This window comes from Rutilus rutilus (assembly GCF_951802725.1).
Source record: "Rutilus rutilus genome assembly, chromosome: 3".
Classification (NCBI taxonomy): Eukaryota; Metazoa; Chordata; class Actinopteri; order Cypriniformes; family Leuciscidae; genus Rutilus; species Rutilus rutilus.
The window spans coordinates 17,358,706-17,374,738 of record NC_140211.1 but is presented as its reverse complement, the minus strand read 5'-3'; the positions used below and the strand labels follow the sequence as shown (position 1 = coordinate 17,374,738).

Sequence of the window (16,033 nt, the reverse complement as noted above, 5' to 3'; positions counted from 1 at the left end):
ATATCTTTTGCTTTCATACTGTGCATTATAATGCTGTGGCAACTAAATTTACTTGTAGCATTTAAAATGACTGATTTTAGTTTTTAGTATTTTTAATTTAACGGCTGCAGGCCGTAGTTTTTCCTCTTTGTCGCCATCTCTGTTCGAAATCTGCAATCGCAGTTATTCGCGGAATTTTCAACTTTACGTTGGTTGTGCCTCAGCAGGGCACAGCATGGATGAATCCAATGTTTTGAGGAGAATGTGTATATAGCCTAAAGAAAGCTCTATAGGCATATATTTGTATTTGAAATGGGAGCATAAGATTAAAAATTGTTTTTGTATTCATACTCTATCAACAGAAGACCCTTTCTCTTACAAAAGCCTTGTGTAGACCCTAATTGAGGTTATTTAAGTGACAACTGTCAACACTGCCCCAAATTTTACTCCAGATCAAGACTTGAGTAGCCCATGACAGATATACAGTTATAGACACCAGTCTTCAGTGTCTGACATCCTTCAGATATTATTTAAAATGCTTTAATGTGGTGCTCAAGAAACATTTCTTATTGTTATCAATGCTGAAAACAGTTGTTCTGCTTAATATTTTTGTGGAAACCATGATAAAAAAATGTCCAGGATTATTTCATGAATAGAACATCCAAAAGAATAACATCTATTTAAAATATATATTTTTTTGTAAAAATGTAAACGTGCACACGCATGTGAGTTTCTAATTACACACATACTTTACCTTGGATGTACTGTTTCTTAGAGATCTGCAGTGGCTGCTTCGGAAGAGCTTGAAAATTCTACAGGAGGAGGAAAGAATCAGTTATTATCCATGTAAAAGCGTCTGATTCAGTCACCCTGAAAAGCACATAACAGCGCCTCTCACATCCAATTCCAAAACACAAAGAGTAGGATATATTTAGCCCTGGCTTTAACAAATATGCAGACTTCACAGCGCTTACAAAATGCCAAACGGGGCTGCTATGGCACGATGCAGCGGTGTCTTTCCAATCAGTAAATGAATGAGATCCGTCTCTTACTGGGGTTTTAAATTAATTTCAAACTGTCCCTGGGAAGGAATGTTAAATATGCTTTGCCCTCTATCAGTCTACTGAGGGATAAAAGATACTAATGAGATGAAGAGAATAAAGTATTAATCTGGTAAAGTCATGATAGCTTTTTGAACATGAGATCTAAACTGTTTGGCTGACAGGCGGTCTGCTGTCTCTGGATCTGAAACAGACCCCTGGCCTTTTGATCTTAAAGCAGAGGGGTGGCATGAGTAGTCGGTAGTAAAACCATCATTAGTCCTACTTTTCCTCATCTTTAAAGAACAAATTAAGCTCTCAGGATCTAGGAAAAGAGCTGCTCAGCACTCAAGTGTTTGTGTGTGAGAGACAAGAGACAATGATGCACAGAGAAAGAACACGCCAAAGGGAAATGATGGGATGCCCAAATGTGTGTGAGAGAGTCTGCAGGTAAAAGGTTTGCATCAGTTTTTGTCTGAATGAAAGGAGAGTGCTGGTGGGAAGGTCCGTTCTTCTTTACTCCCAGTGCTTTATTTCAGTGGCAAATCTACAAACGCCAATAGGGAAGAGATATACAGCTTCAAGGCCAGTCCCAGCTTTCTCATACAAACACAAAACAGCTCCCTCTCAGTTTAACCGTGCAGTCATGCGTGTCTTGAATTTGAAGTATTTGCATTCCTGAAAGTCATTCAAAATTCTTCCTGCATCAAACATCTTAAAATATCTGTGCTGATCAATTGATTGTCTTTATTCTGAATGTAAAATGTGAACAGGAACATAGTGCTAGATCAGCATTCTTACCCTCACATGATTGACTGCCCCATGTCTACATCTCTATTAGAACTGCAGTATTCGTGATACGACCCCATCCTAAGATCAGCACTGTGCTGCGGTTTTTAGCATGTGTGTAGGAATGATATGAGCTGATCTCAGGTGTGCAGTAAATCTGTTGTCTGGGTGTGATAGATGCTGGTAGTCTGGGAGAGAGGAAGAGCTTTTAATAGCAGCTGAAGCTCTTTGCTTCTATTTGAGTATCTCTATTGATCGACAGTAATATAATACAGATATAGAAGGTAGATAGAGAGAGGTATAGAGTCTCTGCACACGAGAGAGAGTAAGGGGAGAGATCATTCCTTTCTTTCTTATAATAATTATTAGTAATATTACTACTACATGGCTCTCTGAAATACCTAAATCTAATTGGACAACTGTAGCATTACAGAGTCAAATTATTTAGTATGAAGATTAATAATTAACCAATCAATTAAATGTTTTTGTCCATTTATTTATTTGGTATGTAGCCATGTAATAAAATGGATAATCATGGTCAATCTGTCATTTGCATAAAATAAAACAATGTTTTGAGTATCAGACTGAACTTTATCTACTGTACAAATCTATTTGTTGTTATTTTCAATTATTAGGTCTTTTCCTCATTTATTTGTGACAATTCAGTATAACTATAGTCTGAACATATAGACACTAAAACAATGACAAACACTGATTGGATGCATAAACGCAAAGATTGGGAGAAAAAGAGAAACAGAGAACGAGCAAAACAAGACAGATTTGGAGGAAAGCGCAAGAGGAAGGCGCAGTGGTATTGATCTGAGGATCAGGCTGGACTCAGTGCTTCACTCTGACTTTAATCCGGCTTAATCTGGACAAAAAAATTCTGCTTACCATTCTTTTCTCACACAAACACACACAAGGGCACATTAACACATACATACACACTCGCACTGAAGACACATTTTTGAAAGTCAAGCCTTGAGAGAGCAATCTTCCATGTACGATTTACTCTCTGTAACCCTGATTCTTTCGTCCCACCTTCTCACTCTCTGTTCAATTCTCTTGCTCCCTTACACACATTCTTCACTCTCACGGCAGGCGATTTTGCTAAGGTAGCGGAATTCAGACTGAAGCACACACCACTGCTCATCCATAGCTCAGCTGATCAATTATTCAATAGAGAGAGACAGGGCAAAAAGAAGTAGAGAACCAGAAAAGGGTAGGGGATGGGGGTTAAATGAAGAGTAAAACAGAGTGTGTGTGTGTAAGGTTGTCACATCAAACAGCAAAATTTATGAACGCTCTAAAGCAATCCTTAAAGTCACCATAATATTAAAATGGACAATTACAATGTTTTATGGAATACTGTAGTGTTTTAGACAGGGTAAACCCAGCCCGATCTGCCGGCGATTTGACTTCGCCCTGCAGCTCAGGCTGGAAACCTGTACATTCTTCTATCCTGCTTCCGTTACAAATTTGCGGGGACCAATCACAAACTGGCTTATCCACCTGGCATGCTATTGGAGGGTTTAATCCAATCCAATTCCTCTCGACGATGCTCAATGGCTTCTTTAGTTTAGCAAACAAATCGCTCGAGTGGGTGTAAATACCACTCACTTTCATGTTTTTTTTTTGTGCAAAAATCGCTCTATGCCATTGCTGCTTCTGCAAACCGCTGATCAATGCTCCAAACCAACACGTTTGTTGACACGTTTCCTGCCTGGAGATCGTTGGTCTGATTGGTTGAAGGACTATCCAATTGCGTACAGAGTCATTTGAACTATTCCCGTTGATCACGCCTCTTGTGCAGTAGAAAATACAGAGCAGACTCCCCAGACTAACGTTCAATCTTAAAAGATTGAGCTTGGTCTGGTGATACCCAGACTAGTAGTGTTTATTATGAGAGATTTATCCGTGCAAATCATTATTTTCTTAAAATTCTTGTGCCCTCATTCTCTTATCAAAAACATTCCCCTCCATCTTTTCATCTCTCATCCCCCCTCTCATCTCTTTTCTAATGATGTGCGCACCAGCACGAGAGCAGGACAACCATTCACTCCCTTCCAGTAACCTGTCACTCACATGGAATTAGCAATTAGCAAGCGACAACGATTCAATCAATTCCCGATGGACAAAATCAAGTAATTTTTTCTTGTTCAATAAGCTGCTTCAGTCGGATATACGTCACAATACAGAGGAAAAGACAATCACAATTTCTGTTTCATGCCAACTTTAAGGAAGTCCTTTATATCCTTTAGAATATTCATGTGCATTTATGCGTTTCCTCACATAGTTTGTGGGAAAAATGTGAGGAATTCCATGGAATGGATTTAAATTTTTTAACCCTATAAAGCCAACTGTATCATATGCACAGATTTCTAAGCCCTCTAAATTATCAACATGATCAAAAATTGCTGTACAAAATCTACTACTGTACATACCCTCTGTCATCTGATTGAGAGTTTAGACTTTATCAAGTAAAAAGCCTTTTAGAATATTCAATAAAAAAATATTTCATGTGTCTTTTTGCTGTGAAATTCTTTACCGTTTTTATGAAGCAAATATATATTGTTAGTAATATTTCAAGATAAAACACTTATTGGACTGAAGCAACTCAGGTTTACTTGATAATCCATATATAATGTTTTTTTCCAGAATGTGAGTATTAAACTTCATCAGGCTTTTAAGGAACATTATTTTGTACTCTCAATCATCATTACATTGCATTGCTTTGTTTTGCAACCCACAATAAAAACTAAAGAGCTTTGATCATAATACATAATCTTAAGACATCGTTGGGAGATATGGACTGGAGTGACAACTAAAAAGTTATATGCATTATATTCAAGTAGTCTGCTATAGTGTTATATGTTTACATTACAAGATCAAGGTGTTTTTTTCTGCTCGAGTATTCTTCTTCTATATCATACTATCTGTGCCAAGAAAACCTTCAAATTATCAATCACATCAAATATTATACTTAGCAAAAAAAACATGTTCAATAAACGTTTCCATTTAAAAAATAGATTTTTCTGACTATGATTTAAATGTCAGGCTTTAAAGGGTCAAAATTGGCTAAAAGTAAGCTGAGAGCTACACTCTTGATAGCTGAAAGCATGATCAAATAACGAAAAAGAAAAAAGAATAAAATACACAAGATACAATAGATTACGTGCAGAAAATCTATCAAGATACAGTATGTTCGAGTAGGGTCTATCTCTGAGAAAGTATGAGCGAAGGGTTGGCTGATCTGTCAGATCTGCCTGCTCAGCTTGACGAACAAGCATCACTGGGGGCGTGATACTAATAGTTCTGGCAGCAGGGAGCAATCGGCCCAACCCTCAGAGTCGATACACTACACGATACGAGCAACCTGCAGAGCGTGCTGCAATACGCACAGCCTCAGTGGTGCAACAAACCCACCCACTGCTCTTCTCTGTTTCAATATCACCCCCAGCATAGGACTTCCCTTATTTAAACCCTCATCTCTCACACACACAGAGTGCTGGCACTGCAAGAGCGTTGCCAGGGTGACAGAAGGCTGGTCTCCACCCTGCAGGCCTCTCCCCTCCTCAACATATGCTGCACCAGTGTTAACACACACATGCAGTGATAGTCAATAAGACAAGGACTCTCGCTCTCTCACGGTATGCAGAGGTGGTAATAGTCTATCGCTCACTGCAAACACATGCATGTACACTCACTGTCTGTCGCATCTGCCTGATTAGACAGATTTTACATCCATCCTCAGTTTTTCATTCTCTCTCTCTCTCTGTCAATCATCACAGTGGCTTTGAATTACAGGGCGACATACTGAGTCCATTTCCAATGCGGGGTTGGGTAACACTGTTGGCATCACCCTGGTTACAAAGACAGATGACAAGGCAAAAAACAAACAAAAAAAACAACAACATGCAGCTTGGGTCAGCTCCTTCTGTTACTGCTGACACACACACACAATCAATACGCATCACTCACACAGACGCCGCCCTTCAGTTCCCTGCAGCAGTTGAGTCAGGGTCTCTTTAATTATGAGAGTAGTTGAGGAAGCAGGAGAGAAAGTGTGTGTTTGAGTGTAACTATCAGATGGGGAGGCCTGAATTTATGTATGTTGAGCGTCCATGTAAATTTGTAACTGTCCTGTGAACGTGTTTGCTGAGTGGAAGAAACAGTCTCACACTCAGTCTCTTCCCTGATGCAATGTTCAGTCAAAACAGTCATTTCCCCCAGGACAGCTGATTGGTTTAAATGCAAAATGTTGCAGTAAGTTTTAAAATGCGTTAACACCTCTCAAATATTAAAATTAGTGCATGTATTATGCATCATTAGCTAACATTTTTTAAGTATTTAGGTTATTTTACAAATATTCTGTACAGTTGGGGTCTGTCTTTATTTGATCAAAAATACAGTAAAAACAGTAATATTGGGAAATATTAATAGAACTGAAATGAACTGTTATCTATTTTAATATATTTACTCCAGGTATCAGTGTCACATGATCCTTTAGAAATCCTTCTAATATGCTGAGATGATCAAGAAACATTATCATCATCAATGATGAAGAAGGTTGTGCTGCTTATTATTGTTGTGGATATTATAATACATTTTTCAGGAATCTTTAATGAATAGTACTTTTGGACTCTATGTAGATGTGCATACTACCAACTGAATAATTAACTTGTATTGTTATTAACCCGAGATGAATAAATGCTGTAAAAGTATTGCTAATTAAAAATGTAATTTCATATGTGCTGTTGCATTAACCAAAATGAACATTAGCGTACAGTATTTATTATAAAAGCACAAGACAAAGGCTGTCACAGCATCCCAATCCAAAAACACGATGAGCATGCCACATTTCACAGATGCTTTTATCGAAAGTGATTTGAATGAATGAATAATAAAACGTCAGCAATTCATCCCAACGAGGCAATAACGAGAAGTTCTGCAATACAAGGCCCCAAAACTGCTCAGAAATGAGCAAAGATGAAAGTTAGAAACAATGACACAAGTGAAAGAATAGAATTTCTACATCTAAGCTATTTCAGCTGCTAAAGACATCTACTGAAGAATAGAATAGTTGCAAAGAATATTTCTCAGCTAGCAAGCACGCGGTACAATGGCTCTATAGCTCAAGGCTGCTGCCATCTGCTGGAGGCTATGCATCATTGCATCTACCTCATCTTTACCGCAGTACACACCAACGCCCACACAAAACATCATTATTACACACAGGGGTGTTGGATGCTCATTAACCGACACAACAGGGGGTTGAAGCTGAAAGAAAAGCTATGCGGCGAGAGTCTGTGCGTGTGCACACATTTGCTGTTGGAGGCGTGAGGTGGGGCGTTAACAGCTGGCCAGTAATGGCTGGAGAATCTGCTATATTGATTCAGAGGTTAAAGAGCTTTGGATGATTAATTAATTAATTGAGCAATGTAAGCACAGAACCAGACCTTCACAGAGTATAAAACACTATATCTCACATCCTTTCACAAGGATATAAATTATTTTAGGTTAGGGATTTGTCTGAGTAACACCATTTTATTTCAGTCACATTTCAAGTGAAATTACCCCCTAACTGTACACCCTTCCCTATGTTTCTGCGCAGTTTCCGTGGTAACAAACCCTTCAATCACCCAGACAATGGACGAGATCCACTGCCATCCCACAATGGCACCCTGTCGGCATGACAACGCCGAAACATGCTGCCTCTGCTGTTTCTGATACAGTAGAGGCCTCGAACACACACTCATGCACTGTACAATATACACACACCATAAGCTACTGCAAATATTTTGCAATGGCTTGCTTATAGTGGAAACTAACTCAATAACCTGCTAATAGCCTTGAAACACCATAGACAGGGACTAAATTATCCTCAAAGTCTTACACATCTGAGTCATCATTTTGAAGTCTTCAAAGCGATTTGCCGCAGTCTTTGGCAAATTACTGAAATATAACTATTCCTCCCTGTGGCTCGTCTTTAGAAAAACCGCAGCAACACTAATGTGTTGATGCTTTGAGGCACAGATGTTTCTAAAGCCTGTGAGACAACAGAAACCACAGTAAGATGTCCCTCACGCTCTCTATCTCTCATTAGCACATGCCGAATGCACTGCTGTTAGCTCATCTGCTACTGTTTGTGTTGTGTGGCAAAAGCTTAATAGACACAGAAACTGAGCTCCATGCAAAAACACAATTAACAGTGCCGGTTGTTGTTTTAGAGCCCATCAAACCAGGCACTGTGAAAATAATAGCATAGACGTGCATCTCATTGACTCTTAATGGGTTACTTTGGTTTGTAGAGTCTGGTTTGCTGTACGATGTTTTTGTTTCAGCTCGATGCTCAGTGATTGAGCACTTGTTTGAAGTGAATAAACAGTATAAGTGCTTTGTTAGGGCAGTCAGTTAGGCTTTGTTGAGGATCCCTTTTGCACGCTCCCCTAGAAAACAAATGTGGAAAGAATCAAATGCATTGGTGTTCAAGCAAAAAGTACACACACATGCATAAACACACCTGTGACGTGTGACCCATTTTTCTGATGTTTTTCTCTGCAAGTGACTCATCAAATACAGTACATAGACAGTTGTGGTTGCAAATTTCAGAGTGTGAAGATCACTATCCAGGGGACCTTAAAGTCTGTCAAAATCAAGTGGGTGGACTTTTCAGCTAAAGTTTTTAAAGCTAAAAAAATTATTACGCAACTTAGCAGCTGCTTCATATGCAATTGGTATTTGGTCTTACACCTACACAAATGAAAAGATTAATTAGTTGGGGAAGGAAAAAGATGTATACATGTATAATACCTATCATTTACCAACTGGAGATGTTTGAGTGCTAAATAAACATGTAATGTTAATTAGTAGTTCATTGATCTTTAGCTATATCAAAGTCCAGTAACAATTAACAGGACCTAACTGTACTAACACATTAACACAAGGTCAGTGGATCGCCGGAATAATAATAATAATAATGCTAAAAAGGAAAAATTAAGATTAGACCCACGTACATTGTCATTATAGTTAATATAGCCAACATTCTGTAACAATAATTTTTTCTATTCCACGCATGTGATGCACCAACATGTATCTGTCCATACTTCCATTTAATGAAACATTTATTTATTATTTTATTCCAGAGATCTTCAACCCTGCTCCTGGGGACCTACAGTGCAGCATAGTTGATTTCTAACCCTTATCAAACATTCCTGAAGCAGCTAATCAAACTAATACACAGGCAGGTATGCTGAAGCAGGTTGGAAATAAACTTTGCAGGAACTTTGCTGGGTTCCCAGGAGCAGTATTGAAGACCTCTGTTTTATTCTGTATTGTGACATACATCAGAGTATAACAGATTATCAAAAATGTAAACATTTAAGGTGAAAAGTTTGTCATTTCACCGGAAGATCAAGTTATATTTTGATTTGATAATTACAAGTAAAAAAAAAACTAAAGAAAGAAAAAGAAAACATCCATGGATGAATCGTTTACAATAAGATCAATAACATGCATTTAGAAAATAGATAGGGTGAATTTTTAACAGAGAGATACTGTATATTACAAACTCTCTATCTCCATCATTTAAAGGCCATGGACTCAGTGGTTTGGTTTTCCATGAATTAATGTAGACATGACGTTCATCAAACTTGATGCCAAGTCAGTGTTGATGTAGGCCTAATGCTGGCAGGGCACTTCAGAAAGATCTCCCTGATGCATAATGCAGTCAGTGAAGAGAGATGACAGTACTGTGCTGAGTATAAGAATATTCTCAAGGCGTGTGTGTGTGTGAGAGAGAGAGAGAGAGGGGAGAGGGGAGAGGGGAGAGGGGAGGGGAGGCATGGCACACATCTTTATCGAATGCACAAATGTAATCCTGCCTGCTCTGTTTCAGAGGACAATTTAATTAATCAGCTCACACACACACACACACACACTTGCCCTCATGTTATTACACATCCTTGTGATGCTTTGGTGTTGCCAACTTCAAATGACTAGAGGAAAGCCATGCATCACTCAGATGCAACACCCACCACAACACTGACTCATCCAATGGAAGCCGGAAACTCTTTACATATGGAGAGAATTAGTTTCTCATGTTTATTTGAGTTTGTTTAACTGCACTTTGAAAACACCTTGAGAGAGCGTTTAAATGAGTGGTGAGCAATAAATAATGCAAAATGCAAAGCTATTCTGAACATCACATGATTCTCAGGACCATTGTTCCAGAAAGGGTTATTTATTGAATGCAAGATCAGCTCTTTAGTGTAAATTGGAAAATGTAAGGCTTTGGGTAGTCAATCTATATAAAAAACTGATATGAACAGTAAAGAAGATAGCAAGAAGACAAAGAAATTCTAAGAGAAAGACGTCTGTCCGCATTCTACTGTTCTTTGGTGTGATTGTCCAGGGAGCCTGTGCTCATCTCTGGATGGAAAAGAAATGTTTGGCCTTTTGCGGGATTCTGATCCAAAGGCAGCTCATTTTTTGTTATGACTCTAAAGCCTGCAAAAGCTTTGCCTTAAGCAAACCTGTATTAATGTTGAAGAAAGTCGCTGCCAGCCAGCTTCATTTGTGCCTAGGCAGATTTGTGTGCGTGTTCAAAGACAAAAGGGAAGTGAGAAGAAAGAGAAAGCAAGAATGAAAGTGTGAATGTGTGTTACAGAAAGATATCAGCTCAAGGCAGCCGCCCGCCCCTGCGGTATAGCAGAGACAGCATTCAAGTTTCACCAATAGTAGGGGTAAAATCCATATTACACAAACATTGAAAATGCCTAAAAAAATTCTAATGAACAATTAAAAATCTAGAAAATACTGGTTTTAAGCATTAGACATTAGAAAAAAATGCACAACCTCATTGATTGGACACAACTTTGTCTATCCCTAACAGTCCAAGTTTCAATGGCGAAAAAAAAAAATGTGAATAATAAATCTGGCGAAAAATAACACACACATGTCTGGTTCACTATCTTTGTGGGGACTCTGATGTTTTGGAAAGTCTCTTATGCTCATCAAGACTGCATTTCTTTGATCAAACATACAGTAAAAACAGTAAACATTGTAAAACATTATTATAATTTAAAATAACTATTCTATTTCAATACATTTTAAAATGCAATGTATTCCTGTGATGGCAAAGCAGCAGTCATTCAGCAGTCATTACTCCAGTCTTTAGCGTCACATGGTCTGTCAAATTTTTTATTCTTATTCACTATTATTCTATGTTGAAAACAGTTGTGCTGCATAATATTTTTGTGGAAGCCATGATTCATTTTTTTTCTTCTTTGATGAATAGAAAGTTCAAAAGAACAGCATTTATGTGAAATCGAAAAACATACAAAGCTTTACTAAAATTTTACATTTGAAGCTCTCAGAAAATACACAGACAAAGACTCAAAAATCAGCAATGAAAAAATGTGATTCTAATCCTTAAATCCAGATTGCATGAAAGTTTCTGGCTTAGACTTGCTTAGGAAGAATTTTGAAAGAGTAAGAGCAGGGAAAGAAGTAATGAAAAGTATGAAAGGCAAAAGTGTCTCAAACTGGTCCATTTATATGCTAGCACATCAACAGAAATTAAATGCACAGGTTACAGTACAATACTCAGATGAATAAACCTCCAGAGGTGACTTGACTGAATTCAGTGTAAAGGAGACACAGATCATTTATAAACATACGTGACAAGCGTATGGTGTGAGGGATTTCTTGAAGTCAAAAATAATGACAAGTTCAATTATTCTAAAGAAAGCATGAATGGCTTGATTGATGGATTAAAAATGTGCCTAGAGGAAGCAGATATTGTTAGAGGACAATGTTCTCTCTGCGTGTGTAGTGTTGCAACAGTGTAAATTCCACATCAAGTGTACGCTGGACCCTGAGTCAAATCTAGAGATGAGCTATCGATCTGTCACAACAGCTTAGGGGTGGCACGGTACATGAAAAAACATCCGAACCGAACCGTTCGGTTCGCTTGTCTCGGTTCGGAGCGTGTGTGCGTCGCATGGTTCGACGCATGCGCAATGTAGCCTTGTGCCCGTGCTAATACAATGCTAAATCATAAATCAGATGTATGGTAATAACATTACGATGTCCAGCAATCGATTTAATTAGTACACTGGGTTTACTTAGACATTTAATGAGATCTACTCCACTATATGTTGTTTTTTCACGTGAATAAATACATAGATCGACTGTTTCACGTATGTACTTTAATGGTCCAGTGGCAGAACTTTTCCAAGCGCCAAGCGTGTCATAGGTTCTGAGTTCTAATCCGCACTCGTATATATTTTATATATTATCTAATCCGCACTCGTATATTTTTATATATATATATATCTAATCCACACTCGTATACTTGTGATACTCGTACAAACTTTGTGATAAAGTTTTATTTATTTGTATTGGTACATCCGTGCCGTGAGATGTTTCAAAAGTGGTGGGGACAATATCGACCCTAGCAAAAAGTGGTGGGGACATGTCCCACCCGCAAATTACGCCTATGATGACGAGACACGAGGAGAAATTGACAAAGAACTGTCCGACACAGCCCACGTAGCTCTCACTACAGATGGATGGACCTCCAGGTCCACTGAAAGTTTCCTCACGATGACCGCTCACTCATTCACTATATTACTTCGGAATGGGAAATGAGAAGCTGCGTTTTGCAAACACGCCCTTTTTATGAAATAAATAAATTAATAATTAGATAATTAAGCTATATATCATATGCTTAAGTAAATTTTTGGAGTGTTAAAGATTAAAAGAAAAAATAACAACAAGAACCGTACAGAACCGAAAACCGTGACCCTAAAACCGTGATACGAACCGAACCGTGGGTTTTGTGAACCGTGCCACCCCTAAGAAAGAGAGGAGAGAGAGACAGAATAGTACGATATAATTGGGCAGCAAAGGGTTGTGTCAGATCTTATTTTGTTCAAAATGTTACCCAGGCCCAGGAATTTTTTAAATAATTAATAGGAAAGTGAAGGAGAGAAAAAGGGAGGACGGCTCAATAGTATAGAGAGTTAAAAGGAAAAAGGAGAAGCACTCACAGGATGTTTGGCAGACAGTCTGCCACTCACTGTACTGGTCTGATTCCATGTGGAAGAAATGAATGTCTGAGAAGCAGAGAAATAAAATAAAATAATTTGAAATTGAAAGAAAAAGAAATTGTTTTGTAAACAATGACAATCTATTAGCTGTGTCAGGTCAAGAACATATAAATACTATACAGATAGATAAATGGAAAACATTGGATAAAACAAAATAAAAGAAAATATTAAATTAATAATAAACATTTATACTGTCGATTGGACATTAGAAAAACAACAGCACAATAAAAAAGGCATGTTTTAAAATCAAATCTGATATGATTTGATTTCTAGTCTACATGTGAAATGTCTCACCTTCCTCGTACAAGACAAAATGCCATCCACAAATGCAGTCTTGATTTTGTGAATCTGCCTGTATTCCAGTACGATTTTGGGCAGTGGATGCAGCTTCTGTAGTTGTAATAGCTATAATAGAGTGCAGAAAATTGATGGGAGGAGAGCATTTAAATGAATCATGCAATGTGATTTACTAAGGTTTCCGCTCGCCAATTTACTTATGTTTGCACCATTATTTACCACCCAAAAACGTCTTAAACCAGACGCTAACTGGTAGATTGCGTTGGTCATTATGGAAACGATCTGGATGCGTCTGTATTCTTTAATTTGCACATCGTCAGTAGATCACGCACATAAATTTGTGCGCTTTCCCATTGGCGCTTTTTTGGAATTGCGCTCTCACGCTAACTTGCCGTTTAGCCGGGGACACACTTTTAACGACTGTAAGGCCGATTATGAATGTAATTTGATGCTTACGACTCGTCGTTGGAAAGAGTCTTTAAGTGTTAGAATGTTTCAGCTAGTCGTTAAGTGTGTCCCCAGCATTTAGTCAATCTGGACCTAAGCATTAAGATTGGTGCAGAAAATAATTAACTATAAACAATAACATCTATAAGACCATCACTCATGTTTATGTGCATTTATAAGGACATTAAATGTGTGCTCACAGCTGTTTCTGATGTTGACTGCTGTTGTTTGATTGTTTTGGGAAGCTTCTTATTCTCACAAAGTTCATGTAAACGCAGCTTCTCGAAGAGGATCTGAAAGGAGGAGAGGTTTGTTTACACATTTACACTATACACTCATCTTTCAACAGACCAAAGACAGAACAAGATGAACTGACCAGGCTCAAGACCTTATTTCAAAACCTAGTGACCTATTTAATAGACATTTTGGGACACATAGACATATTCAAGTTTAGCAAAGCCATTCAAAAACACTGACCAGTCTGAGCTGAGCACTGCTGGTCACCAAGAACTTTTGACCTGCAGCCTGGTGGGCCTCCTGCTCTAGCTGCTTCAGCTTAGACTGAGAGAGAGCACAAAAGACCATAATTAGAAGTGAGAAGCTTTACATTCTGACACTTTCAAAAACAGAAGATAAAGTAAAACCCCTAACAAAGAATAACTCAGTATTGTGTTTTATTCATCCCTTTTTTTCTTCTGAGAAAACTGGGGAAGGATGAGAGAGGAATGAAGAAGAACGATAGAATAGGAATTGTAAAAAGTGTAGAAGTGTATGAAATGAATATAGACAAAGCACTAGAGAAAACAATATATGTGAGAAGTTAATTGATAATGTTTTTTTTTTGAGCAGTGACACATATACTCATTAATATTAACTACATATAACAGACCTTCCATTGCCCCTCAGGGCAGATAGGCCTGAGAAAATCAGTTTATAGTTGTTTCAAAGAATCACATACACAAACTCTTACCCCCAACATCTCTGAAGTCTTTTTCAAGGCCTCCTTGTCCACATGCATTTTATAGCTCTCCATTGCTGAGAGGGAGCAAGAATAATGTTAAAGCAGCACCTTAAAATTATTGGCTCCATTGTAAATGCAAAATACCCCCTGTGGTGAAAATCAAGTTTTTCTTTTCTATCCATGTGCAAATTCATTGTCTCAAAAACGGCGTTTGAAACCAGTGTTGTGCCGAATTCTGACCCCCGCCAAATTATTACCCCCCTAGTATTGGTAGGTGTAGGATTAGTTGTGGGGGAGAGGTTCAAGATATCAGGTAGTGACTTCAACGAGGTGAGCAATAATTTGGCAGGCAGTTGAAATTTGGCACAACACCGGTCTTGTTTTCTACCATTACAAACATGCAACCAATCCCGTCAACATGTGGGGCTTTTCTCCACTGACTTTATATAATGTTCAAAGCATTCCTAAGGATGCTGATTTTAGAAGGCAGCTGTCTAACTCTGAGATGGCGAACGGGAACATGGTTTGTGTAACATTAACAAAACATTATTAGCTGTTTGATAACATAGTCAAGCCAAAGACTAATCATATCAGTTACCGTTATGTGTCAGATGTTGTAGAGAGATACATAAAACGCATTACTATTCTGATACATTGACTTGTAGACGACCCTGTATAATTCACTCTTCCACTTCTTCTGAATCAGTTTCTGGTTCAAACATGTATTGCTGAATTAAACCAGTGTTTCCACTTGCCATTATGCAGCGTTTACTACAGTCAAGCTGAGCGAGTGGATCAGGTAGTCCGATCTGGTATGATTGAGTGGAGGCAGAGACTAATTTGCATCTTTATGGTTCCGTAAAATAAATGAAGCAAGGGTGTGGAGTAACATTCAAGCTATTTTAAGGCATGAAGAAATTAATTAAAAATTTAAAAAAATGTGTCATTCTGATTATCAAAAATAAGTTTTAAAGTCCCCGTAAATGGAAGTTGCAGGTTTTTACTCACCACAAGACTAGTAATGTGCGCTAACAAAGTAAATAGGATAAATTTTAATTTCATGACGATTTTAAGGGATAAAATGATTGACAACAGGGGGACTTTAAAGCAGCGATATACAGTGATATTCCATAAAAATGGAAACAAACTCATTATATCATAAAATTAATAGATCACGGATATGTAGTATAATGAGATTCTGTAAGTTAAATCATTCACTTTTCATCTCTAGAATCGGTTTGCTCTGACCTGCCAGAACTGGAATCATCTTTTGTTCTACGCCAGAATAGAGCTGCCACAGCCCCTCAGTCTATAGAGAAACAGACAGATAGGGGCGGAAAATTGTGAGTAAGAGAAAAAAACTGAGAAACAGTGTACAGTTTGCTTTATTTAGAAAAGATTCAGGT

The 16,033-nt window shown here is 38.1% G+C and overlaps 1 protein-coding gene across 3 annotated transcripts in view; it reads right to left on the bottom strand.

Annotated features, from left to right (window-relative positions):
- The window catches only part of LOC311286926 (DNA polymerase nu-like), a 45,349-nt gene that overhangs the window by 14,796 nt on the left and 14,520 nt on the right, over nt 1-16,033 (bottom strand). For all 3 annotated transcript variants that reach the window (XR_014626673.1, XM_084403384.1, XM_084403385.1), the window contains exons 11-17: nt 15,876-15,936; nt 14,637-14,701; nt 14,144-14,227; nt 13,867-13,959; nt 13,217-13,327; nt 12,863-12,928; nt 734-791 (exon numbers count right to left, since the gene is read on the bottom strand). Coding sequence is in view for 2 of the 3 variants with exons in the window: in XM_084403384.1 (XP_084259510.1) it covers nt 734-791; nt 12,863-12,928; nt 13,217-13,327; nt 13,867-13,959; nt 14,144-14,227; nt 14,637-14,701; nt 15,876-15,936 (538 nt within the window). In the remaining variant the exon portion in view is untranslated. The remainder of the gene's footprint in view (nt 1-733; nt 792-12,862; nt 12,929-13,216; nt 13,328-13,866; nt 13,960-14,143; nt 14,228-14,636; nt 14,702-15,875; nt 15,937-16,033) is intronic.